Source organism: Patagioenas fasciata, chromosome 13 (assembly GCF_037038585.1).
Source record: "Patagioenas fasciata isolate bPatFas1 chromosome 13, bPatFas1.hap1, whole genome shotgun sequence".
Classification (NCBI taxonomy): Eukaryota; Metazoa; Chordata; class Aves; order Columbiformes; family Columbidae; genus Patagioenas; species Patagioenas fasciata.
The window spans coordinates 19,906,447-19,933,364 of NC_092532.1; the positions used below are offsets into that span (position 1 = coordinate 19,906,447).

Consider the following 26,918-nt stretch of genomic DNA (forward strand, 5'->3'; position numbering starts at 1 on the left):
TTCCTCTATAAATTACAGTGATCACAGTACAGAACCAGCAAACAACTATACTGTACCAGCCTCTTTTCCCAGTTTTGACTTCATTTGTCTTTAGCAAAGCATTTAGTTAGTGTCTTGGCTCTTTTCTATATGAAATGAGAACCACTGAGACGTCTGTGGTCTTCAGAGAAAAGACAGCTAAACCTTCTGAGATGACACGGCAAAGACAGAATCCATTTAAATACTTCAGTTTACAAAAATCCCCAACAAGGTAATGAGCAATACTGAAAGCAACAACAATGCAGCCCAGATATCCTGAACTCTACAGCACGTCAGAGCTGACAACATCAGCTGCACAAACGTCAAGTTGGAGAGATTTTTCATTACATTCTCCTGACAGTACATGTATGAGTCATCACTCTAATATATGGCAGAAAAAGGTCATTATTACAGCTGCCTTCCTTGACATATTTGAAATAGGCTCATGATTAAACAGCGAGACTAGTCTAAAAGTTTCCAGGTGCACTTTTATATTTTCTTAGATAACGGTCTGTTTCCAGAAGGAGCATGACGGTCTGGAAAAGGCACGCCATGACGTAACCACGCTCCAGCAGCTCCTTCAACCAGCAGTACCCAAGTGTCACACGTCCCCAGCAGCCCCATAAAGGTGCTGCTGACACTGGCTCGCTAGTTCTCACCAGCCACATGGAGGTTCTTCATTTCCCAAAGTATAAATAGGTTTGCTTAAAACAAAAACATGCATGTAGGTAGGCATGATACCAAGCTATTTTCAAAAGGATACAAAGCTATTTCGCTTAAGGAAAGCTGGGAATGACTTAAAAACCTCCGTCACTTCAACCCTCTGAATATTTTTTTTTCCCTGTCACTGCAAGTCAGGTGACTGGAGGATGCTTTGGGAACATGGGGAGGAGGGATATATCTTCCTGCAAGGAAAGATTTTAGTTCTAAAGTATTCAGTTGGTGCAAAAGGAAATGCAGTTTTTGCATTGTTGAAATTGGCCATTGGAATACATTACTAAATAAATGTGGTTACGTTATACATCATTTTAATATGTTTTTCTCACTTTGTTTTTTTTGCTACTGATTTATTACTTGCTGATTATTTCACATTTATTTTAGACTATGGAAATGATGTTGGACAAAAATGCAAATCCAAGGGATTTTCTTATTCAAGCTCAAAATGGGTTGTATAGCAGCAAACAACTCGCAACATTAGCAACACATTAGGTCCAGGAACTGCTAACAAACGTACAGGGCAGCGATGGTTCAAGAAGTTCTGCAAAGGAGACGAGAGCCTTGAAGAAGAGGAGCGTGGTGGTTGCCACTGGAAGTTGACAATGACCAACTGAGAGCAATCATTGGAGTTGATCCTCTTCCAATTACAGGAGAAGCTGCCGAAGACCATCCCACATCGACCATTCCACGGTCATTCAGAATTCAAAGCAAATTCAAAACGTGAAAAAGCTCAATAAGTGGATGCTTCATGAACTGATTGAAAAAATGAAGACGTTTTGAAGTGTTGTTTTCTCCTATTCTACACAACAACAATAAACCATTTCTCAATCAGATTTTGACACGTGATGAAAAGTGGATTGCATATGACAACTGGTGACAACCAGCTCAGCAGTTGGACCGAGAACCTCCAAAGCGCTTTTAAAGCCAAAATTGCTCCAAAAAAGGGACACAGTCACCGTTTGATGATCTGCTGCTGGTCTGATCCACTCCAGCTTCCTGAATCCCAACAAAACCATTCACTCTGAGAAGCCTGCTTAGCAAATTGGTGAGATGCACCAAAAACTGCAACACCTGCAGCTGGTACTGGTCAACAGAAAAGGCCTGATTCTTCTTCATGACAACGCCTGACTGTATGTCACACAACCAACACTTCCAAAGCTGAATGAATTGAGCTACAAAGTCTTGCCTCATCCACCATATTCACCTGACCTCTTGACAACCAACTACCACTTCTTCAAGCATCTTGACAACTTTTTGCAGGGAAAATGCTTCCACAACCAAGAGGATGCAGAAAATGCTTTCCAAGAGTTCGTCAAATTCCGAAGCACCCATTTTACACTACAGGAATAAAAAAACTTGGCAAAAATTTGTTAATTGTAATGGTTCCTCTTTTGATTAACAAAGATGTATTTGAGCCTAGTTATAATTATTTAAAATTCACTATCCAAAACTGCAATTACTTTTGCACCAACCTAATGCTCACTTACCCTGCCTTGACTACAGTGGAACTCCCAGCCCCCTTTGCAGCTGTAAGGCCCAGGCCAGGGAGGTGCCCAGTGCTGGTGCAAACAGCCACACTCCTCCCTCCAGCACGGCAGGAAGACCATAAGAAAAGCCTGTCCTGATCTAGCAAGTTGAAAACCCTTGGGAGAGCTGGTCAAATATAGCACTAATGACATGTAAACAGGATATTCTAATTTTGCCTCCTCCACCTCCGGGAAACAGTAACACTACATGCTAGATATATAGGCTCAATTCCTTTTTATGGGTCCAACCCTGGAGGGTGCGAGGGGGGAAGGGCAGGGTGAGCAAAGGAAAGTTAAAATCAGAAAATCAACATGCTGCCAACTTCCACAGCAAAATGAGGCTTCTACAGAACTGGGTGGTCCCATGAGTTCGGTTGCTTTCCGCTGCAGACCTAAGGCAGAGAAATGGTGGCTGTTCCAGACTTTAGTCAGACACCTGACTGCAACAATTCTTACAATAGGATAACTCTGAGCTTTGCATCACCACAAAAGGACCTGAGCTGCATTTCTTCCTTCAATGACTTGCTCCGCAAGCCAGCTGTGTCCAGCCAGCACTGCTCAGACCAGAGAGGGTAGATCCCCTTTAATTAGTAGCAACCCTTCCACTGAGGTGGGCAGCAGCACTGCAGCAGATGAGGCCATGTTCTGACAACTGAGTAAATCCAGCTTTACAGCCCTTAGTACCTTATAAAAAGATGCCCCATAGTGTAAAGTAGCACTCAACTAAGAAGTATGCGCTGACTCTGCTTACGCTCTCAGTTATGTACTGATTCCCAGCTAGTGATAAACCATCATCCAGAGTCAGCAGACTGCATGACTAGAAACACACTTGGGTTTTTGCTACCCACTTTTCACATTCTCACAGACAGATCAAGGGTAGAAGTACATGGCTTCTCTGCAAAAGCTGGGTACAGAGGAAAGAACATAGAAGATGCTGATCAGAGAGTTCTCAGAAAGGACCTGACAATAAGAGGCAAACCTCAGCCATAACTGAGTTTTGGCATCATCTGCTCTTTTCACAACCTGCCCACTGCACCTGCAGCCAAACCCTTGGCCCATAACCTCTACAGAGAAACCTGCAACCACTTAACTGAAGTGCTAAGCCACTCCTATTAAAGAACATGTGTCCTGCAATAGCACTTGGCACTGAGATGCAAACAGTGAAATACACTTTGGCTTCAATCGCTAATATCAAACGCTATTAGCTTGAGGGGAGAAAGGATTTATCCTTCAAAACGATCCCTGTGATAGTGCTGGCACTGGCACTCTGGTGCTCAGCAAGTCTGCTCTTCACAGAAGAGATGCCAGCAGCTGTCAACCAGCCCTCAGTGCTGCAGGACAAAACCACACATCACAGCAGACCTGCTCCCAGAACTATCACTAGGTGCCTTCTTCACATCCACCCTGCTCACCCATCTCCAAGCCAAGATGGCAAGGCTTTCTCTTTTTAAGCTGAATTTGGGAAGATGGACTACTACTTGTAGAGCTGGATGCCAGACTCAAGTGAAAGTGACGAACAAGAGGCAAGATGCTCTTCCATTCCTGAGTTGCCCCTACCCCCTCGAGCATCCCATCACCTGAACATCACTCATTTAGTGTGTAACTCAGTTCCACCACACACAATCATCAGACAGCAAAAGCCACTTAGAAAAATATATCTAAAGTACAGTTGTGGAGCAAACACCTCCAGGACAATTATTCATTAGAAATCTTTCTGCAGATGACAAAAAGAAAACACAGGAACTGCAAAACCAAAGAGTGAGCAGATAGAGACTGAAGGGTTAGGAAGGTAATTTTACACTTCGCTAGTTACAGTAAATGCCTCCAAATAAATGTGACTTTATGTAATTTAACAGCCAAATCTCCCTTCTCCATTTTGAAAGGTTACACGAAGTGGTGAAATGCTAGTTAATTTACATCTTAGAAGACCAGCTGAAAAATAACAAAAATGCGTAATCTTCTCATAATTATTAAGTCAACACTTAACTGACATGAGAAGCCTCTATTCATAGCAGCTAAAAGGAGCATTCATTCCTCTTTACATCATCCCTTCAGTGTTATGTCTTAATGCAATTTTCAACAGCAGGTAAAAATCACTAAAAACTGGAAACTGTGAAGTTTTCCTCTATCTGGTTTTACTTAAAATACTCAGCAAAACACAGTGATCAAGAGGTAACCCCTTCCACCTCAACCATGCTGTCTGTTCATCCCTCATTACAGAGCCCAGTGGTAACCCTATGTACAACATCAGTGGTAAATATTTTCCATACTACTAAAAGCAGTGGTTCAGATTAGGATCATGACAAAAGCAATAAAAGATAATTCACATCTGATTATAACCTATGCAGTAGGTGTTTGTGGTCTTTCAAGTTTCAGAAGGTCTACCTGAGAAGTGGGCACCGGAGGTGCTGCTACTGAGAAGACCAGATGAGAGCTGAGCTGCCCCACAGGCAGGACCTTCCATCTGGGCACTGGGTGCCAGCGCCTCTGCAACCTAAGACCTACCCACACCAGAAGACGACACAACCCACTCCCAACCCTCCAGGCCCCGCACTCCCATTTAGACACAGCTCTTGCAGGCAAACTGGGAGAGGCATGCAACACATGGACAGAGCACATGGGCACCCAGCTCCCCAGCAGACATCCAGGGCACACATTCAACTTCAGCATTCCCATGATCCAAGATGGCTGGGTCTGAGCACCAGCTCAAGATGCTGTTGGCTTGCTTTGCCACAAGCGCACACTACCAACTAGCCTCCAACTTAGCCTTGTCCTGCAGGTCACAACTCTGAGTTCAACAGCTCAACCAGTTTTCAGTTCGTCTCACAGGCCACTTATCTAGTTTGTACTTCATCAGTTTGTCTCAAAGGATGTTATGGGCAACAGTATCAAAAGCTCTGCTAAAGCTGAGATCAACATTGTCCACTGCTCTGTCCTTATTCACCAAGCTTTTCATCATAGGCCACCTCAGCAGCCTTGTTGCTCCACGTTTTCCCTAGTCATCCTTTGCTTACAAATCTGCAGAAGCACTTCTCAACCTTTATATCTCTCACCAGATTCAGCTCCAGGCAAGCGTCAGCTCTCCTGATCCCAACCACACATGCTCAGATAATATTTTTATATTCCTCCCAGGTCACCTGTCCCCATTTCCACCTATAACACATCCTACATTTCCTTTTAATTTCTTCCTTAGGAGTTCCTTGCTCATCCATGCAGGCCTCCTGGATGTCAGGATGGACCATTCCCAAGCTTAGAGACCGTAATACTTGAAAAACCAACCGGCTCTCCGGGACCCCTCTTCTCTTCTTCTTAGCTACTTTATAAATCCTATAAGTCAGAAAGGTACAGAATTTATATGTATGATATCCTAAGTCAGGACAGTCTACAGGAATGCTCTCCCCTATTGTAAGTACTAGTAGAGACTAAACTTCAGTTTTCAAGCAAAGCTTTCCCTAAATTCACAACAAAGTGACATGCGTAAGTAAAGAGCTACCTGTGAGTATTTACACATTCAGTTCCTACTTAGAGAACTAACTCCCAGGTGGATTCTCTTTAAACTTCCAAATAAGAACAAATGCATTTCTGAGTCTGACCTTTAATCAAAACATTCAGGATCAGCGGGTAAATCAGTCAGTTGGTATTATCCTTCTTGCGTGCTAAATCACTGCAGCACAATCCAATGAAACAATTTCCTTAATTGCAGCAAAGCCTTTTTGGAATCTCTCCTTTCACTGTATCCACTAAGAAATAAGTCTGTAAATATTGCCTCTGAAAACAAACAAAACACACCAAAAAACAAACACCACACAACCCACAAACTTCTCTTTTGAAAACTAACTAAGAAAATTAGTGGTGGGTTTTGTTAGTGGGGTGTGTGTGTGGCTAGTGTTTATTTTTGCCTTTTTTTCTTTAATTACTAGAGCCTTTGTTTCCAGATGAATCTAGCCTCTTCTGTAATTATATCCATGGAAATAAAGGTGGCTTTTACTAAATTGATGAAGAATCTCTCTACTGTGCTGCCTCTGTAAGGTTAACAGTGAAGTACAGAGTTGGTACTGAACTGGTGCCTACACATCCCTTGCTTCTCCCACTGGTGCCTTTGAGAAATGAAAGATTTTATCATTTCTGGAGAGGAGCTATTTATTCATTTCAGAGAAGGAACCATTGTTTATCCTCAACTAAAACAGATTCTGTTCCAAACTAGTACCAGTCACAAAACATCTTCTCTGGTTGTCTTCAACCACAGCCAGAAAGAGAGAGATGTCTCTTCAACCAAAACAAGAGAAACTAAACGATCAGTACAAATGGTTATTTCCCTGTTGGTTTTCATTTGATGGGAGCCACAGCTTCTATCTTGCAGTGGTGCCAATGACTCAGGCTGACAGAAATGACTCCGGCAGGGAAAACACAGGATAAGCATGTATTCTTTTCCTTATGTTTCCTTGAACCAATGGACTTGCTGTAAAGATCTGTGATATCACATAAGAGTTAGCCAAGTAACTTTCATCTTACCCAGAAAAAAGCTGCATTCCTCTACAGTACTGGGTTTAAATCCTGTCAGGTATCTCAGACCTTTACCTGATGAAGCAGGTAACATCCAAGCACCTGTTGACAGCAGAAGGAACTTCAGCTCAGTCCTGAAATACTGGGTGTCCCCCAGCCTCTTCTTCCCCTGTACAATGGTCCAGTGCACAACTTGCTATTTCTCAAAGACCTGATCCTGGAGCTCTTTGACAGAAAAGAACTTGAAATATTTAATTCCTATTTAGGATCAAGCATGTGGAATGTTCTCTGCTCAAATCTACATTCCAGCCTGTACAGAACAGAATAACCTCACCTTTTTCTTCCCACCCCAGGCTTAAAAGTTAGTGTCCTGGCCTTGAGCTGCAGGACAAAAACAAATATGCAGTTATTTGTTAGGAAATGGCCACACTTGACCTTGGAGCCAGTCTTACTCTAAATTTAGACCCCAAGACAACACTGACTCTGTTCTCTTAAGTCAACTCCTTGGTGAAAAACTGCAGGCTGCATAGTCCAAAAAGTTCAAACAACGATTTGTTCACCGGCTTATTGAACACTCTTTCTGGCTAGTAACTAGTTTTTTTCCCAAACAGTAGCATTACAGGAGCAAATGATGTGTGCAGAACTGAGCCTGCACCACCAGCATACCCAGGGCCCAGCTGCTGATCTTTCTTTACAACAGGAATGTCTACTGTTTAGGGCGATGTTTTCACAAACTATTGCCACCTGGGTGTGTAGCTTTTGTCCTTTGAGGAAGGAAGACTCCCATCAATCTCAGTGTAGTTCAGCTGTAGTCCTAATCCAATTTAAAACATATATAAGGAAAATAAAATTTACAACCTAACATTCCCCCACAGTGCCCATATAATTTGTTTCTGTGCTCAAAATAAAACCAAAGCAGTTTTATAGCCACTTTCAGCTCGGTCCTGGTGCTGCCAGTTCTTGACCAACAAACAATGCCTTGATATTGCAAAAGCCTAGAAAATGGGGGGGGGGGGGAACATGACAGGAGAGGACACAGGCAAATGCACAGGCATAAGCTTCATAATAAAGATGAAATAACGTTTCTCAAAAATTCAAGCAAATATTGCCGGTTGCCAGAGCTCTCAGCAGCACCCTCTCTCCTTTTTTGAATCAAAGTTCTCTTTCACATTTTACACATTGGTTAGGAATGCTAATTTAAAGCTCCCCGAACACACCTGCTGGTGAGCTGCTCAGTCACCGTGGGCACTCCCAGAGCGACCCACCCTCTGAAGAGCCATTCACCACCACCCCACACTGCATGCTTCTTCCTCCCTCCTTTTAAATATCACAGCAAAAGTTGTAGCAACCTTGAGGGACCAGAGCAGCTACCTCCTTGCAGAAGCCAAGGTCTTTGCACAAGCCTGTACAAGTTTTGTATTTGTGGATTGAGAGGGGACAGGAGTTAAGACAGGAACAATCCCCACCCAAAAGATCAGAAGAGAACTCTGACTATTGGGAACTGTTGCTGCACCTTATCCTCATCCAACCACATGGACTGGAAGAGTTGGAGGAAGCAATATTTGGATATAACAGGGAAAAATTCTTGCATCACTTGTTACTCTGATATCTGTGGCTTCAGGGCCAGCTAACATTTGTGCGTTCCACGGAGTGGGATTCACCTTCACACTGAACGTCCCCCATCACAACACAGCACAGCTGGTGGTCAGCGCAGGCAGCTCTGAGTCCCCAGCTCTGCTCCAACCCAGGCACAGTTGCCTCCAGCAGCCCCTTGGCTTGTCATCCCACCTGCAGAGCGGGGTCAGAAATGCTCCATGCAGGCACACTGTGCGGACCAATCTACTTGGGAAAAAAAAAGCTCTAAGCCAATACTCATTATTCATGGGGTACTTTGTCAGAAAAAAGAAAGTATCTCACCTAGACCCTCAATGCACACTTTTCTCTGACCCTGCAATAATCACACCCAGTAACTTCAAAGGAAGTTCTACCCACAAAGGGGTCCAAGATTTGGGCTTAAGCTCGGGAGCTAGGGTGTTTCTGTTTGTGTTTGATTTTGTTCGTTTTGGTTGTATGTGTGTGTGTGTGTGTGGTTTGTTTTGGTTTGATTTGTTTCCCTTTCATGAGCTGCAGAAATAAATCAGATGGCCACAAGCAAGACAGGGAGCCCAGCCAGAGCCAGGTCACCGCTGTGGCCAGCTGGGTCCGAGCTGCTCCCCGCTCCTGCCCATCGTCACTCCTGCCAGCCCCCCAAGGAAGCCAGGCAAAGCCCCGCAAGGTGGGGAGCCAAGGCGCAGGGAAGGGCAGAGCTTCACACACTTGGCACACCAGGAAGCTGATTTGCAAGTCTGCACTTGGAGCATCTTCAAAGTATTTTCTTTGTGAATAAATGCAAATCAGCCTCTGGGGATCACCTCTTTCTGGGCTGGTTCTTCACTGGCCTGAATTCCTCCCAGGTGTGGAACATGGGCTTGAGAAAGCCTCTTCCCAGAAGAGTAACATCAAGTTTGTTCTTACACAGTATGCAAGGCTGCTTCAGCCTAACCCAAGCTACCCCTTCTCTTTTCCCCTTTTCCTAATAGGGCAGGGGCATTTTCTGTGGTGTTTTTGTTTTTTGTTTGGTTTTGGGTTTTTTGTTTGGTTGTTTTTTGTTGTGGTTTTGTTTTGTTTTGTTTTGTTTTCTTCCTAGACAAGCATGGTCTGGCACTCCTGAGTCCTTCCAACCCATGGCACAAGGGCCCTCTGAAGCTCTATGGCAAGGTGGGATTTGGCAAGTGAATTGCCACATCTCCACTCTGCCAGAAACTACAGCAAAGGTCAACCCTTGCCTTGCATCTGCCCTGTGCTGCATTCAAAGCTCCAGGACTAACCCTGCTGTGGATTTCCCCCCGCCCCGTTTGAACTGGGCAGTGGCCTGGCTTTGCACATGTTGCTTGTGTGGCTTCCAGGAAGCCCTGCATCACTCTCCAAGACTGGGCAACACCTCCTGATGCAGCCACTCTCGCCAGCCTTGCATGGGAATGCCTCCTTCAAAAATAACATACAGAAGTGAGACTGGGAGATTCTCCTTCCAGGCCAAGCAAAACAGCAAGCTTTTTAATTGTTTGTAAAACAGCATCTGAGACAACAACTGATGGCCACAGAAATTTCAGGAAAAAAAAAAAAATTAGGTATTAATATACAGTACCTATTATTTCACTGCAAAAAAGGCTGCCAAAGGAAGAAAGTGGCAACAGTACCCAAAGCTGCCAGCACTTTATTCATAGCACATACAGCATCAGGGTGCTCTCTATAACCACCTGCAGATCAGAGGCAACGGGTGTCACAGGCATCACCCATGCCTAGACCTGTTCCTCTACTCGGTACAGCGGCTCCAGGTTTAGGCCTTCATACCTGCGACTTTTGTTCTAGGTAGGAAGCAACAAGGAGAGGAAAAGCACAAGATGCAGAACTCCACTTTTGGACACAATCTTTACCCTACCCTGCTGAAATCACACACATGGAAAAGTCAGGTTCCATCCTTGGATTTAGTCTCATCACACCGACACTTCAGGGCTCCAAGATGGTGGGATCTCAGCTTCTGCAACAGGGAGTCTTCCCAGGATTTACACACATCTTCCACAAACCCATCTCCTGCAAGCAAGCTGAGCAACCTGGGAACTCAGTGCCCATAGCTGGCTTTGTACAAGCTGAAAGAGGTCAGCAAGACTTCACAGAACATTATAGCCCTCTTTCACAGCATTAACTCCACCTGCTCTTTGTTATTCACATCACAATTTGAAAGAAATTAGCGTCTGTCAAGATACCAAGTTCCCAGACAAACCACACATCACTTTTACAGCCAAAGCACAAAGCAGCCATATAACTGACAGCTCCATGGTGAACATGTCCACGGAGGTGCAGAGGCAGCTGGGCACCTCAGGCAGAGAAACACGACAAGGGTAAAACACAGATGTGGAATTTACTCACGCCCAGATCTCTGTGGTGTAATAAAAACAACTAGAGGTGACTCCAAGCCATCAGCAGCAAGTCAAACATGCTCCCATGACCTAATCAGGACTGTCATGAATGAAGGATGTCTGGATTTATCAGATAAGTGTTCCATTTTCTAAACAAAAATTTAATTAGTTAATACCTTATATGGATTTTATTTTGAGGCGTCTTGAGGTTCTTTTCTCCCGAGTTAAGCCACTAAGGTCTGCACCTGAGCCACAGGGGTTTTCCAGCAGAGCAAGTGCATCACTTGCTGTGAGCCACTGCTGCCTTACAGGGCTGCACCAGAGAGGCTCAGCCTCACTCTGGCCAGAACACATACAACAAGCCAATACACTTTCTAAGAAGATCAGCTACCGACCTACACTTCAGAAAATTACATGCTCATTTCTCAAACCAGCCCAAAACCTGGGCTCTAATACAGTTGATTGTTGCACAGCTCTGTTTTCTATTGAGTGTTTAGATTTGGGAAACATGGGTTTGATTAAAAATGGGCAACCCACCAACTGCAGAGAATTTTCATATAACTGCTTGGCAAAAAAAGAGCTGCAACAGTTATTAGCCATCCATCAGAACTTCTGTCTTGTGCCCTGACAAATTACCTGTTTCCCCCATCTATGCCTGAGAATTGGGATGCTCAAGGTTAACAGCATGGAAACTGCCACAACACAGAGAGAAACATCAAGATATCCAACATTCTACCAATTACAGCTCTTTCCACTGCCTGGTATAAACAGCTGCTCTGTCTCAGCTGATGTTGGGCTCCACTATCTTTTGCTTCTACTTTTTTTTTTTTTTTTAAACAAAATTCAACATTCTCTACGAACTAACCTAGTTATAGAGAGGTAGAAAGAAGAGTGACAGGTGAGACAGTCCACAGAGACCACAGGTCCAATCCTGCTGCATTGCATGTCAATGACAAGAACAGGTAGAGCAGACAGCAGCAAGTGGCTGGGTTAGTACACTTCCTTGAGGAAAGGAAACCATGAATAAGTGGCGAAGTCTATTCACTATCCCCTTGCTCAGAATCATTCCCCCCAGTGATTATTTTCGAACTATCCAACTTAAAAAATAATGTTTCTCCCCATCTTGTTAGAAATCCCTTTCTAACAAAGGTTTCCAATCAACTAGACCCTGCATGCCTGCTGCAGTTTTGCATGTGCAAAGCCCACACACAAAAATGAACCTCAAATTACTAGCATTTAAATTTGGGACATACACAAACAGTTGCATGTCCTTGTGTTGCAAGTTCAACACCACACTGACCCAGTCAGGAACTTGTGTTCAGGACTGGCCCTACCTGATGCTTCCCAAAACCCTACAGAGGCTGGGACTGCCAGCACAGAGGTGGCATTGAAGGAGATGAAAAAAGTGCAGCAGAACCACCCAACTTCCAGCCCAGGAGCTGTACCCACAGGATCACAGTTCCCTGCAGTGAGTACACAGAAAGGTTTATGCCACAACCAGCAGAACAAAAGGTTATTTCCCTGGGAGAGGTCACAGAGTCTCCATGGACCACAGGAAATATGATCCAAGTGAGCTGGGGCATCTAAATATGCAAAGCTGTCAAAATGTATTTAGGAATGCCTTTTCATTTCTCTTTAACTTTGAAATTTTCCAATTTTTTTCAAGTGTCCACATTAAAAGGGAGAAAATATCTTGTTTTCACTTTCCAGAAGTTCTGTGTTGTCGCAAGTGAAACAGTTCACCAATCAAATAAATGTTTGGATGGCCAGGAAAACATTCCAGAGAGTCCCCAACAGTTCTTCTACAATAGTCATCTACTTCTCACAAAAAATGCAAACATGTTCTGAACTGAAATGTGCCTTGTTCAGCCAAATTCTTAAAAAAGCAACAGTACTTAGCCAGAGATGGCCTTCCATAACCTATTAAATACCTTTTCATTGTCTATTTGATCCATTTCCTAGCCATTCCATAACAATATGTGGTACTGATGTTCTTTACATTTGCATACTGCCTACCCTGCATTTAACCCAATATTCACAAATACATGCATTAACCCTCACAGCAAGCTAGATGCATCTCAGTGCTGCCGTCCGCAATTGAAGACTTGAGAATTAACCATCTCCCCCCAAATCTAGCCTTAAGTATTTGTGTTGTTATGCCAACTCAATCACATCTCTCTTCAAAGTCATTTGACTCCTCATCTGTGGCACCTGGAGAAACTCCATTCTCTGTTAGATACCTCAGCTCATAAAAACTCATAACGAGCAAAACTCCAAGCACAGGTCCAGCATGCAGGCAGTGTGTGGCACCCATCAGCAGACCCCACATCAGCCCAACCCCGACGGGCAGCACCAACCACATCAAGCCAATCCATTCCTTCTTCCAAGTCACACAGTAGCTGCCCCTGTTGCCCCTTCTCTCAGCAGCAGGGAGGGTCAGGGCTTCCAGCCACACTGGACAACAGCTGAGCTGCACCTGTCAGCACACATGCACCACCACAACCCCAGCAACACAGAGGCTTAAACCAAACTGCCTTCAAGTTTTTGTACAAAACCTACTGAGAGGAATTTTTCCAGGATCTCAAATTTGGAAATAGGTTCACTAGCAATAAATCCTTACCCCAAGCTGAGTCCCTCTTTGTAAGCCCTTACGTGTTCTATATGCACAGTAGTTCTCAGCTGAGCATTAAATGAGTGTTTGTGCTCCGTGGTACTGGGGTTTTTCCTTGATGAGTCATAGGCTTTTTCTTAAAAGTTTGCTGGAACGCATGAATGTGACATTAAAGATTCAGTAAAACTGCTCCAACAAACAAGGAATGAAGTTCCAGACAACGTGAAATACTCCAGCTGGAAGAGATATACGACTTGCTTGGATGTTTTCTTGTGCTCCTGTGTCTCACAACACAGTAACAAACAACGCTATGCTGACAGGGAGTGTAAACAACACAGTGAGGTTAATAGAAAGAGATAACACATACCACACAACAGAATATCTGCTCCAACGTAGAAAAAAGGGAAGAATCTACTTCTAGAGAGAGCATCCACATGGGCACAGTGGAAAGAGAAGGAAAAAAAATAATCCAGCCAAACACTCACATATATTGGTCGACCATCAGCGCATCTGCTAATTTTGTTAAGAGCTGAAGACTGGTCCTGATCCCAAATAAGCCAACAAGAATCCTGCTTCCAGCCATTGGAGCCGTCACGCCCCTGGAGCATCTCCAAGCAATGCCACATCATAGCCCCAAGTACCTCTGTCCTGTCAGGACTTGAACCTTTCAGGCAGTTAAACTCAGCCCTCCAAAATGAGTCTTTTTGAGCTTGTAATAAAACTTAGAGACCATGCACGTTCCTGCATTTCTTCCTTTTTGCTGCTTCACAGTTCTGCTTTATATCACATATTCCCAGCCCTGCCAAAGAGGAAGCAGTCCAGGATGGGCATTAAAAAACAAACCAACCCCAAACATCACATTATGTTCAAAGAGACATCTAGTTTCTCCAGTCACAGAACATAAAATTATTCTGGACACAACTCATACAGACAGCAGAACCACTCCACTTAGTCAGGCTGCGAGACACAGCATAGACTTTGAGACCCCATAGGAAGGGCTGCACCTCCTCTGCCCCGGCAGAGCAGAGACCCACAGGATCCCCACACCTTCAACAAGGACTGCTGCCCAAGCACCCAGCTGGCAGGCAGCTGTTGTTGGATGGCACCGCAGGATTACACCCCCCACCAGCAAATTCTCTTGCTTTGAGAAGGCTTTCTAAGCATCTAACATCCACATGGCTGTAACAGAGACATTTACATCTTAATTTATTAAGCATGGATATGAAGGATTTCAGCCTAGACCAGTATCTTTGTTGCTGCCACCAAGCTATCAGAATGAACACAATAAGTTGTATCATTTATACAATTTAAATGGTAAAAATGACAGAACTTCAGGGAATTTTTCCACTAAAAAACTTCAATCACGTAACTACAGCTAGTTTGACAGTTACCTGTTCCTTTACAACAGGGTCACATTTCTACTCTGCAAAATGCAGCAGCCACAGAATCCATTAAATTATTTACTTCCAATTCACACACCATCACATCCAAATTTCCAGTGTGTGACTTAATAGCAAACTGGGAAGTTTGCACACATAAATCTTTGTGGAATATCAGGCACAGAGGCTAGGTAAACAGCAGCAAATACAAGTTCTGCTAGAAAACGTCACTTTGAACCTTGCCTAGGATGTCTCCCTGAACCCCCAAGGAGGGTGTACAGACTGTTGGGTTTTTGCGGGTTGTTTTGTACGTGTGTGTGGTTTGGTTTGTTCAGGGTTTTGGGGGTGCAGCATGGGCGTGGGCACAGGGGGAAGGATGTATTTAAAAGGTGATGTTACTCCTGGGAATTCAAGAACCTCTTTCTTGAGGAACGCAATACAGACCTGGCTTAGCGCTTGTGACAGAGCCCTAAAAACCAAGTAGATCTAATTAACTGCCCAGTGTTTCACACAGCAGCCATGATCACCAGCGGCACAGCACGCTTCAGACCAAACCGCAACACAGGGCTCCACTCGACCCTTGCAAACCAATATCATTTCCACAAAGATACAGACCCTTTGAAACAGGTAAAAAGAAACTTCCTCTCTGCACACATTTTGTATGTAAATGATCCCTTTTACTCCAGATCCATGGAGCTGGGTGGCTTGTCCTTTCCCTCCCTCTTAGTGCATTGCTGCATCACCGTGTGGCTCGAACGCAACCAGGTACAACGTCCACAGGGGTACGCGCATAGGTGTGTTTCCCAAACCATAAGGCGGCAGGAAAGGGTAAAAATTAAACCAGGAGTTACTATACCACAGCCAGGCGTATGTCTATGCCAACTCTGTATGATAGAACCAAACCTCTGCATTGGAAGTCTCAACTGTTGTAGCCCTAATAAAACGTGGTGGTTTTGAAAGACACCATCCCCCTCTGCATGCAGTGCTTTCATAACAGAGAGAACACAAGAATAAAAGCATAAACAACAAAAACAAGCAAAACACATTCTCCATCAAATAATATCCCTATTCACAGTCAAGTTTCCTGCAACTGAACGTAAGCAAGCAGTTATCCTCACTCGTAACACGCTTCTGTGCAAGTTACAGTTACTCAAATTTCAATTTAATGTTAATTGTACATGTTGCATACATCTAGTACTTAATAAAATATAAACACACTTTGTACATCTCTCTCCTCCTCTTATTACACGTGACATGGTTTATCACTCCCCAGCTTCAGGGAGACTCTAGGATGTCCATGGCTAGCAGGGACTGCAAGAAACCATCTAGGACCACTCTCACATCCTTCATAGGATCTTTCATATCACAGACAAAAAAAAAGCCCACAAACTTTTAAAAGACTTTTTTAAGCTCTGATGACTTGCATTATCACACTTATTTTTTGCATTTTCTTTGTTGTCTTTAATTCTTTCTACATTCTCTCCCCTCACCTTCCTCCCTTTGGATAAGCCTCCAGCTCCAGGCTTTCCCTACCACTATGTACCATTATTTTTTCTACTCAGTCCGTCGTTCACTCTCTTCCCCTCTCCTCTCTCTCAGACACCCAAGCACAGGCAGCAGCACCATTCACTGTCCCCCTTATGCAACAGCTGCCTGCGGTCTTAGTGCAGGATCAGTGAGAGGAGGGCAGGCTTGGGGCAGCTGCAAGCGATCAGATGCTGCGAACTAATGTGTACCCCAGCATCTCCCACTGCAGCCCTTCTCGCGCCTTCCCTGGTGAACAATCGCCTCCCCTGTCCTCACCCCATTTTTGACGGCTTTCTTGCATTTCAGCTAAAAAAGTCTGATCACTCAAAATCAGCTTCAGCAATGTATTTTCCAGCTGTAATTGGGAGATTAGCAAAACCAAACTCTGAAGTACATGACCTGTTTGAATGCTTCAGCAGATCACACCATATAAGTTGATTTCTATTTAGATGTTTGCCTATTAAAGGCTCAAACCTGGTGGAAAATTAATACTTTTTCACACAGGACAGCCTTGACTGAAAAAGCTGAAGGATCTCCGCTACTTATCAAAGCCAAGTGGATTACTAGGTCCAGATAAAGAGAAATACAAAAGTAACTCCCAGACAATGAATCTTTGCTTATTTCCAAAACCAACATGATATATTGACCATTACCTCTATTTTGATGGAAATACGAAAGATCTAATGTTTCATAATGAAAGCTTCAGGAAATCATAAGACGGAAAACAACACCTCAACAAACATCTCAGGTGTTCTGGTTGCCAACTGTAAACTCACCTAAATTTAATTCAGATTTTCAAATTTCATCTTTAAGCAATGCAGCTTCAAGGGATTTAACACTGTTATCTGTCTTAATTTTGACCTCACTTGTATTTACACCCTTCTGTCATATCAACTTGCAGACACAAACATGAACATGCAACTCTGAACTCACAAGCACACTGCAGGATCTAAAAGCCAATCCTGCAATGCCAGCAGGATTTCTCCATGCAAAGAAACTGGTTTTCATGGATTACTATGTACATAAAGGGCAGAAAGGGCCCCAATGGGTCTAGGGATCTATTTCTTCCCTTCACCTACCTACCAGGTCAAAAGCTTTTCAACAGGATGTTATCAGCAGCATTTCTTGGTGGAGCTCCAAAAACTGAGCTAGTACCACTGTGTGGCTTTCTGGAAAGAGCCAGGAGCTCTCAAAAGTTAAGCCTGCTTGCTAGGGTAAGAATGTCATTCTGAGACATCAATCAACCCCAATTTCGCTTGGTAAAGTTCTTACATGGTACCAACAAAGGGGCCGTTTTCCTCAGGGTGGAAAAGGGTCAGACAAAAATGCCTGTGGAAGACAAGGAAGGTGACAACACACTTTGACGGGACTGGTGGTTTCTCACTGAGGAGTACCACACATGCTATAAACTTGCTGTCGGACATGAGAGCTACAGGATTGAGGTGGCAGCAACAGGCAGGGAAGACACTCGATGTGCAGAGATGAGGAAAAGTATAATACCTTCACAAAGGACACTGCACAGGGGCATCAAAGAAAGCCTGCAAGGCTGCAAACTTGCTTGTCACTCTCAAGACTCTGCACAAGCAGGAACAATTCCCGCTCCCCTCACCTCTCTAGTCTCACAGTACCTTTTCCACATTCTCTTTGGTTGAAGAAGGTGAGACAATTTAGTCATTGCTTGCACCAGATCCCACCACCATGACCAAGATGGAGCAGACAGCCCTTGTTGGACTATGGCTGCAGCACAGCAGGGGCTGCTGGGAACATGCAATTGCTGCCTGTGCCCCTCTGTCAACTCTCCTTCCATTTCTGACAACACACCAGCAGAGCCACAGGACATACAGAGAGATCTTGTTCAAAAACAACAGCAAATCAGCATGACTGTTTAACACGATGACACTTCCCTGCCCAGCAGATGACATGCTATAGGTTTGCAGTCAGTCCCACAAGGACTGCTTTGACTTGGATGCACATGACAAAATATGTTTTTCTTCTTGAACTTTTTCAACACTGAGACATCAGACTGAAGAATTCTGCAAAGTAAATAGAATTCAAGCCAGCACCTGAGCCGATGACTTTCCAACACCCACAAATGGCCTGTTGACACATCAGGATGCACATTCAATTTAAAACATCCCTGAAACACAGTTTTGAGAATTCACCTCATCACATGCAAATGCTCAGCTGAGAAGTTATGAGAGTGAGTTAAAGTACTTTTTTTTACTACCTCTCTTCTCAGCATCTAACACAAGACTAAGCACGTTTACTAAACCATCAGTACTTTGACAGAGGACAGACAGGGGTCTCAGAAGGTTGAGGATGAAGCAGTTTGGGCAGGGGTTGCACAGGAAGCAACTACAAGGGATGAAATCTCACAGCTTTACCCAGTCCAGCTGCAGGCTGCCACCAAAGGAACAGTCTCAGCCTCCTGGAGCCCTCACAGTCTGCACCCTCTCCCTTGGGTCAGCTCCAGCCAGCTCCATCAACAGGGATGAACTGGAGCAGCTCACCGATCCAGCTCCAAAACAACCCTCCCTCTCCCCTTTCTTCTCTGCAGGCTTCGTTTTCTGTAAGATCAGTGAGCACATGTGGCTGCAACGTGCTGGTGGGAGCATTGGGAAGTGGCAGGGTGCTACCTCAGCTGAGCAGCTGGGGGTAGGGCAGATGCAGAGCACTCCTTTTGCAGCACTGTCATCTTCAGTCAGACTAAACCAACTGCGGAAGGGCGTTTTCATTCTCTCCACAGATGCACTGAAGCCTGCCGGAAGAAAGGGGAGGATGGAGAGGGTGAGGCAGTAAAGCAAAGCTCCCAGCACAGTGCTGCTCAGAACTGTTCATACCAGCATGGGCATAGATGGCTGTTCCAGTACCTCTCCAATGCTCAGACCCTGTACGTGTCCTTTATCATCTGTATCTGCCCCAAGCTACAGGTTCCTCCTGAAGCAGAGCAGTGAGCTGTGGGACAGCAGCCAGGGACCACCAGCACCAGTGTGCTTAGGGGAACACTGAAATCAACTGACCCACAAACAGAATGAAGGCAGGGTAGCGTTGTTCTGCCCCCAAAGAGGACTGCTTAGTCACTTGATCTCAGTTTCAAAATAACACTGCTCAACTTTTTTTTTCCTTTCGGGGAGGAGGGGGAGGTGAGGCAGCAAGGAGGACACGTAAGACAGTAAAATTAACATTTACTCATTAGACAATTGAGCTCATCTAATTAAGGAACACTAAACCATCTCCTCTGTTCCCTCTACCTTGTTAGACTATTGGTTCAACACTTCTGTTCCCCATGAGCACCACAGAACACCCCGCGACTGCCTTTGGAGCATGCTAGACACCTGGGCTAAGAGAGTGAGTGCATAAGCAAAGATTTCAACTGTAGCATGTGCAAGCTGCTACGCAAATCAATACACTTATCCTTGCTTCCCTTTATTAATGTTGTTTAAGACTCTCTCAGGTAAGCCAAACTAAATAGCAAACTTCTCCTCATTCTGTTCTCACTCTCCTTGTCTCTGACCTATCAGTCTGCAGTCATACCTGTCAACCCCTCATGCACTTCTGCTCTACCAAAGCTCAGCACTCACCCCCATGGGTAATCTGAACCAGAAGGGCAGGATCAAGCCCGCTAGGATTTATCAAAACCCAAAAAATCCACAGAAATCAACTTTCTTTTTTAAAGCACCCCAGTTTTCTGGGTTTCATCTGCTTCCAGGAAGCAAGTCACAGCAGTGCTGTTTCGTGCTGCTACAACAAATACCTACAGAGGAGCTGGTACATACAGTTTCCAGGCATAAAGGTGCAAGTTTACTGCTGATCCTACACAGGATGCCTCCAACGAGGTTTAGGTCATGCTGCAACATGTTGCTACAGAATATACCTGCAAGTAGTGACACTGGCAAGAGGTGAATTCTTATAAATAAGAAAAACACACAACAGATTCCCTAGGGCTTCTCCTGGAGTCCCCGACTGCACACCCAGCTTCCCTGGCCACTGGAGACCCCTCTGAGAGGCTCAGTACAGCTATAACTTGTTTCTTACTCTGAATACATATTATTTCTCAGTCTTTCACTGTATAACCACAGAAATTTTGAAGACAACATTTCCTGCAGTTAGTGTGTTAACAAACCCTCCCATCCAGCTTATACACAGAAGCAAATCATCATTGTCCTCAGCTGAAGTCACTCAGCCGGTGAAGGTGAGTACTACCATGCCAGGTGCCAGACATGACAAAAGATGCAACAGATGATGACCAGCTTAGCAGCCCCACACAGGATGGAGGGAGGTAGTAAGCACTGTATTCAGCTTCCTCTGTCTGGGCACAAGAGCTTGTAGAAACTACACTGCTGCAGTTCTCAGAAAGATTTTCCTGGCAGGACAGAGTACTGCTTGCTCAGCTACCTCTGCTGATCCAGCCAGGTCTGTCTCACTACAAGCATCTCACAGACACTTGCAAGGAGCCCTGAAACTCCTCCCTTCTGTGCAGAGTACACTAATGCTGTGCCACAAGTGGTCTGGATGCTCATGTTTAAATCAGCAACCAAGGAAATGCACATCTCCATCCTCAGCAACACTCGTGTTGGTCAGAAATCACACACAGCCAAGGAGCCTCTCTCCCCCATGCTCAGGCAGCACACAGAAGTGCAGAGATAACCGTCCCCTCAAAGGCCACAGACAGGGGCTGGCTCATCCTCAGCCCCTCATCTTCCCAGGCCTCTTTCTCCACCCTCTGCCAGGAGCTCCTACACCCCTACTTGAGAGCCCTCATCCCTCATTCAAACAGGAGACAAACTGCTCCCAAGGGCTGCCCAGGTCCAACAGTCACCGGGCTCACCTGCAGTCCCCAGCACAGGAGAAACAGGGCAGCATTTGCATGCTCAAGGGTCATCTTTCAAAGGCATTTTGGCCTTTTCCACCCAGTAGAAGAAAAGACGGACAAGGGAGCTTAATCCTAACTAGGCAAGACTACAAAATGCATTCACTCATTTCAAAAAATTACTCTGTTCTATTAAGAAGCAACAACAATTTGGGAGATGACCAACAGGCTGATTTTGCCTCAGCAAGGACAGAGGGTTCTCCTCGCTACCAAACTCCGCTCTCGTCCCAGGGACAACACTGACCCTCGCCAGCCAGGCGTGCTGAGCCGACCCTGCGAGGCCTTGCAGGGCAGAAACAATGCCGGGCTCCAACAAGCACTCTGAACTAGCACAAAGATTTTATTAAACGAGGCACTACAAATTTCTTTGCTAGTCACACTCGTCATCTATATAAGTTATCTTAGCTGGCCTAGGAGCATGATTGCAAACACCACAGCCTCAGGGATGCTGGAGGTTATATCAGTGAAGCTTCAGCAGCCCAAGATAAAAGGAGGCAAATGAGAGTCACTGTAAGCCCCAAGAGCACAAAGAGCTTCTGTAACACCTCAGACAAGTCTCCCATTCCCACGTGGAAGGAGAAACACCCCACATCCTGACAAACCTGGCAAGGGGGAGATCAAACACCAGGAATGAGCTATGGTGCAAGCACTTCCAACAGCATTTGTGACAACATGGTACTTCAGCAGGTACCTGGTCCAGGGCAGCCCTAGGCATCACATGCTCGCCGTTTCCACAGCCAAACCCCCCTGGCTCCAGGCAGGCCCCACACACTGTCACCCATCAGCCACTCACCCCCTCCAGCCCCGCGGCCGCCCGCACTCCACCCGGCGGCTCACTCACCGAAGTACTCCTTCTTCATGTGCATCTCCAGCTCCTTCTCCAGCTCCAGCGTCAGCGCCTCCAGCCGCCTCTCCGCCTGGCTGGGGCCGCTCTCCCGGCTCGGCGTCACCTGGTAGGGGAGCTTAAACTTGGGAGCCGAAGCGGAGCCTTTGGTCGGACTGTAGGGGTACGGGGGCGCCGCCTCGGGGGCTGCGGCCGGGTGCTGCTGGTCGTGCCGCGGCGGGGACTGGGCATGGATCTTGTGGTAGACGTCCCCCAGCTCGGGCACGGCGCCGTCCTCCTGTAGGCCGGGCCCCAGCAGGGAGGAGCGGGGCGAGGGCAGCTGCAGCTCGGGGTAGGCGCTCATGGAGCCGCGGGAGCTCCGCGAGCTCTGGCTGGAGATGCTGGAGCGGGGGCTGACAACGGCGGCGCCAGCCGCGCCGCGGCCCTCGGGGCCGCAGAGGCTGGAGCGGGGGCTGGCCAGGGCGAGCCCGGCGCCGCCCGCCCCCTCGGGCTCGGCGTTGCCCGGCGGGCCGTACCTGGAGTCCGAGTAACTGGAGCGGGGGCTGGTGGTGCAGGAGTACTGGCTGGCGGTGCTGGAGCGGGGACTGGCGTGGCGCTGGTCGTAGCCCATGCTGATGCCGCTGGTGCGGTTGCTGCTGGGCTTGCTGCCGCCGCCGTCGTAGCTGGTGAGGCTGGCACGGGGGCTGGAGTGCTTGCTGGTGTCGCTGGCCGTGCTAGCGTAGCTGGAGCGGGGGCTGAGGGCGGCGCCGTCGTACTGTACCAGGCTGGCGCGGGGGCTGCTGTACTTCTCCTGGCCAGGCACCACCAGGCTGGAGCGAGGGCTGGAGAACTTCTCGTAGGGCAGCGCGGCCGCGCCGCCCAGGCTGGAGCGCGGGCTGGAGAACTTGCCGTGCTCGGCGACGGGGCCCGGCGAGGAGGCGGCCAGGCTGGCCCGCGGACTGGCGGCACCGTATTTGCCGTCTGGGCCGCCCGGTGCTCGCCCTCCACCCTTGGCCACGTAGCCGCCCTCGTAGGCGCTGCCCGCAGCGTAGCGGTAGCCCTCGGCCGAGTACCGCTTACCCTTGTCGGCGAAGCCGCTGTAGCAGGGCAGCGCCACCTCGGAGCGGGTGCACAGCCCCTCCTCGCAGCACGGCGGCCCCGCGGCCGGAGGCGGCTCGGCGGCGGCGCGGCCGTTGGCGGCGCGGAGCGGGGCGGCTTTGCCGCAGGGGGCGGCGGGGAAGGCTTCGGCGGGCAGCGGCACGGCGGTACCGTTCATCTTCCGGCCCCGCTGCTCCCCCGTCATGTGGGCGGCGATGACCCGCTTAGTCTCCTCCAGGTCGGGGTGCAGTGGCAGGTCCCGTCGGCCGCCCCGGCTGTACGAGCCCTCCAGACAGGGCTCGTAGAGAGACAGATCCTCCATGAACTTGGTGGCCTTCAGTGCCATGTCCTCCTCGTACTTCTCCATGCTCGGCCGGAGCCCGGCAGCGCGGGCCGGGGGTGGGACGGCGAACTCTCTGCGACAGCACAGCCCACAATAGGGGGAAAAAAAAAAAAAAAAAGCCGAAAAAAAAGACCAGAAAAAACACCTCAAAGGAAAGCCCCTTCCTGCGGTCCTGGCGGGGCAGCGGCGGGACACAGCTCCTTCTCGGGAGGGCTCTTCAGCAGCGGCCAGGCGAGGCGGCAGTCACCTCAGCGGCATCGCCGCGGCGCTCAGCTCAGTGCGGCCGGGCTACCCGGCGGAGCGCGGCGAGCAGAGACGAGGAGCCCCTGTGTCACTTTCCAGCCTTAAATAAGTTGCTCGGTCCAGTCAATGGCGCGCTGCGCGGAGGAATTTGCGCTCGGCGGCTCCCTACCCCCGCCGCCCCCGGCCGGCCGCCCCGCGGCGGGGCCGCAGCCCGGTCCGCACCCCCGGGCGGGGGGCGAAGGCGGCGGCCGGCCCGGAGGGGCTTCGCGGTGCGGCGAGCGGAGTGCGGGGCGCGGCGAGAGAGGAGGGACTCTTTTGTGTGGGGCAGGAATGCGAGGAAGGAGACTGGGCGCTGCGTCCCGCTGGAATGTAGTTAATGCTGGAGCCAAACAATGATTTTCACCGAGTCAGTCAGGGAGAGGGCGGCCGCGGCGCTGCTCGGCGGCGGGGCCGGCAGCTCCCTTCTGCACTGCCCGCTCTCCTCCTGGGCCGGCGCTCACCGAGCCCTGCCCGGGGCGGGCGGTACCGCTCCTCGCCGCGGAGCGGGAGGCGGCCGGGCTGTCACCGCGCCCCGCGGGCAGGAAGCCGGGGCCCGGCGCACCGAGCGCCCTGTCAGGCGCTGAGCAACCGCGTTCCCGCCCGCCGGGCTGCGGCGCGCGCCCCGCTCCCCTCCGCCGCTCGCGCCCCGACTGGAACTTTCCGGCGGGACCCGCGGGCTCGTCCCGCCGCGGCGGCACCGGGGAAGGGACCGGTACCGCCGTGGTGTCTGCAGCGGCCGGGGGGGACGGGAGCAGCACCGCCGCTGCAAGTGACTCACACCTGTGCGAAATCCCCAGAACCGGCCAGGTGACTCTGCTGAAAGGACCTGTGCTTCAACACGGCAACTGATAATTATTTGCAGTTATTTATTAAAGCCAACAAAAAAAGGAAGTACTGAGACATACGATAAACATATTGTGGCTTAAAGCAATCTATGAATTGACACGAGTTTAAGAAAGCACGCTGCTGTCAGCGTAACTTTGCAGGAGCCTCATCTGTTGATCCAGCAATCTGTTGATTCGGACTCAGCCCTGCTTGCCGTTCACATCTGTACACACCCGAACAGGCTGTCAGAGAACACCACCTCTGAAATGGCTGCTTCCCGAGCGCTCTGACACAAAACCGTAGCCTGCATGTGATTCTTTTACAACTAAACCGCAAATCTCTGGCAGTCATTTGTGTTGATGGCAAAAATACTTAGAAAAACCCCAACAATAGGTACCTAGGTTGTGTCCTTACAGTGCTGGGTGCTGAGCACCCTGTGAGGAGAGAAATAGGTTGCAAGTTTGATCTGTAGGCGCTCTGCCCACGAAGAACATTTTAACCTGTTATCATACCTAATTAAACATTAAAAGCAACTGTGTACTCAAAAATGTCCCCTGCTGTGGAGGGCAATTGATTGGCAACATGTTTGTGTGTTCAGGGGAGGCAAGCTAAAAAAAAATAAAGAAAAAAATCCAACAAACCATGTAAATGTGCAGAGCAATACCTGAAAATCAAATCCCTTAGGCATGACAGAGGTAGTACACTGTCAGTGTGAACATACACATGCAAATACAACCAGTCTTGGGGGTCAAGTGCTCTTTTCTACTCTATGTTCACATCTCTCATCATATATTACCATGTGCTTCTGCAGCTTAGTACTTGTGGAACAGTAGGGTATGGTGCAAGCGTACCTGCGCAGAGCTGCGTCAGTCATTCCTGGGGCCTGTACTAGGATGATCTATCCTGTTATGGATGTTGAACTGCTTACTGCCAATTTTTATAAAGTTGTCTTCCTGAGAAACTACGAGTGGCTCATGGACAACCTGGGAACTTGATCCATCAGAGCACATGTAAAGAAAAAAGTAATTTACTCTATTTTAAGCTTTTGATTAAAAAAACCTCACATCACCAACTTTACAACATTAGTTTACTTTCTAGTAATCTATCAGCGGGTAGGACATATCTGGGGGGCTGTGCAAGGAAGCACTTTGAGCAGCTGTCTTTACAGCACAAACTGCAGAGCTGATGCTGCGTGAAGTCAGAAGCATAAGCCACAGCAAGAGCTTGTCCTTCTGAGCCACAAATCTGCCCTTGTTCCACCTTTTAGTGCAGAACAGTTCTCTGCTCTCTCTGCTGCCGACAGGTAGCAAGTTTCTGCGGTAAGCCTCTTGGTAGGTTAAGTCATCAGAGCATGTGCTTTGTTGAATATGAACTCACGGGAAAAACACACTGAGGACCAAGAGAATCTGGTGAATCTAAGGAAACAGCCCTTTTTAGTAAGCAATGTGGATCAGATGATCAACATCACTTTTACTGTTGAAAGTTGTGCTCAGTCAGTAAATCCTCAAAGCCAGGCCCAGCCAGGCGTGTTGCAGCCCTGGGCTGGACTATCCCTGCACAGCGCTCCCATCTCAGCCCTGTTGCAGGGGCAATACTACAGACCTGCTCTTCACCAGTAAATCGTAGGTCTGTCATGCACATAGTGAACATTTATCCACACTGGCCACAGATGTAGCCCACATGGGTGAAATAAATATGTCTGCAGTGATACACAGCACACTCAAGCGCTGCTGCATTTCTCATAGAGGACCATCTGTGCTGGGCCGTGCAAACAAAAAGTGCAAAGTGAAAGCTGCTGTTTCTGTAATCAGTAGCTTCATCATTCTCCTTACTGTTATATACAAGAAACCCCATAGTACTGGTCAATTACTGGCTGACAATCCTGACATATTTGTCTCCCCACTTTTTAAAAACGTATTTGCTTAATTTTAACAACCAGCATTAAAATGTATATATTGCCAAAAGACTCACACTTGCACAACTAGGAGTACAAGAGCTGTCATTGAGTATTATAAAAGCCAAACTTCATTTCTTAATTTGGTGTGGTAATCCTTGTGCCTGATTTTAAGTTATATCAGTAGATCAGATATTGAGGAAAGCCAGCTGCTTCTGTTAAATAAACCCCTTTGTCTAAGACCTAAAGGGAGCAAAAAAGCCAGGTGGAGTTATTGATCTGTGAATATCAGCTGGCTGGGCCTCCCAGGCAGTGCACTCCTGTTTCTTTTAATTGCCAGTGCCTTCAAGGAAATGCTGCACAAGCCAACGGGCAGCGAGACCTGATGGTCTGCTGGGGATTTTGTCTCCCTGAATTGCGAACAGTTTATTACCAACAAAGCGGAGAATCTCTAAATGTAAGAATTCATCAGTGAAACTTTACCCCTATTAGAGACAACGGCAAAAATGCCACTGATTTCTTGTAGCGTATGTTATATCAGACGTG

General features: G+C 47.4%; 1 protein-coding gene across 1 annotated transcript in view; it reads right to left on the reverse strand.

Moving 5' to 3' along the window:
• The window catches only part of WTIP (WT1 interacting protein), a 78,605-nt gene extending 54,761 nt beyond the window's left edge, over window positions 1–23,844 (reverse strand). The window contains exon 1 of the mRNA XM_065848476.2: window positions 21,949–23,844. Coding sequence (XP_065704548.1) covers window positions 21,949–23,395 — 1,447 coding nt within the window. The 5' untranslated portion in view covers window positions 23,396–23,844. The remainder of the gene's footprint in view (window positions 1–21,948) is intronic.
• Between the last annotated feature and the right edge of the window lie 3,074 nt (window positions 23,845–26,918).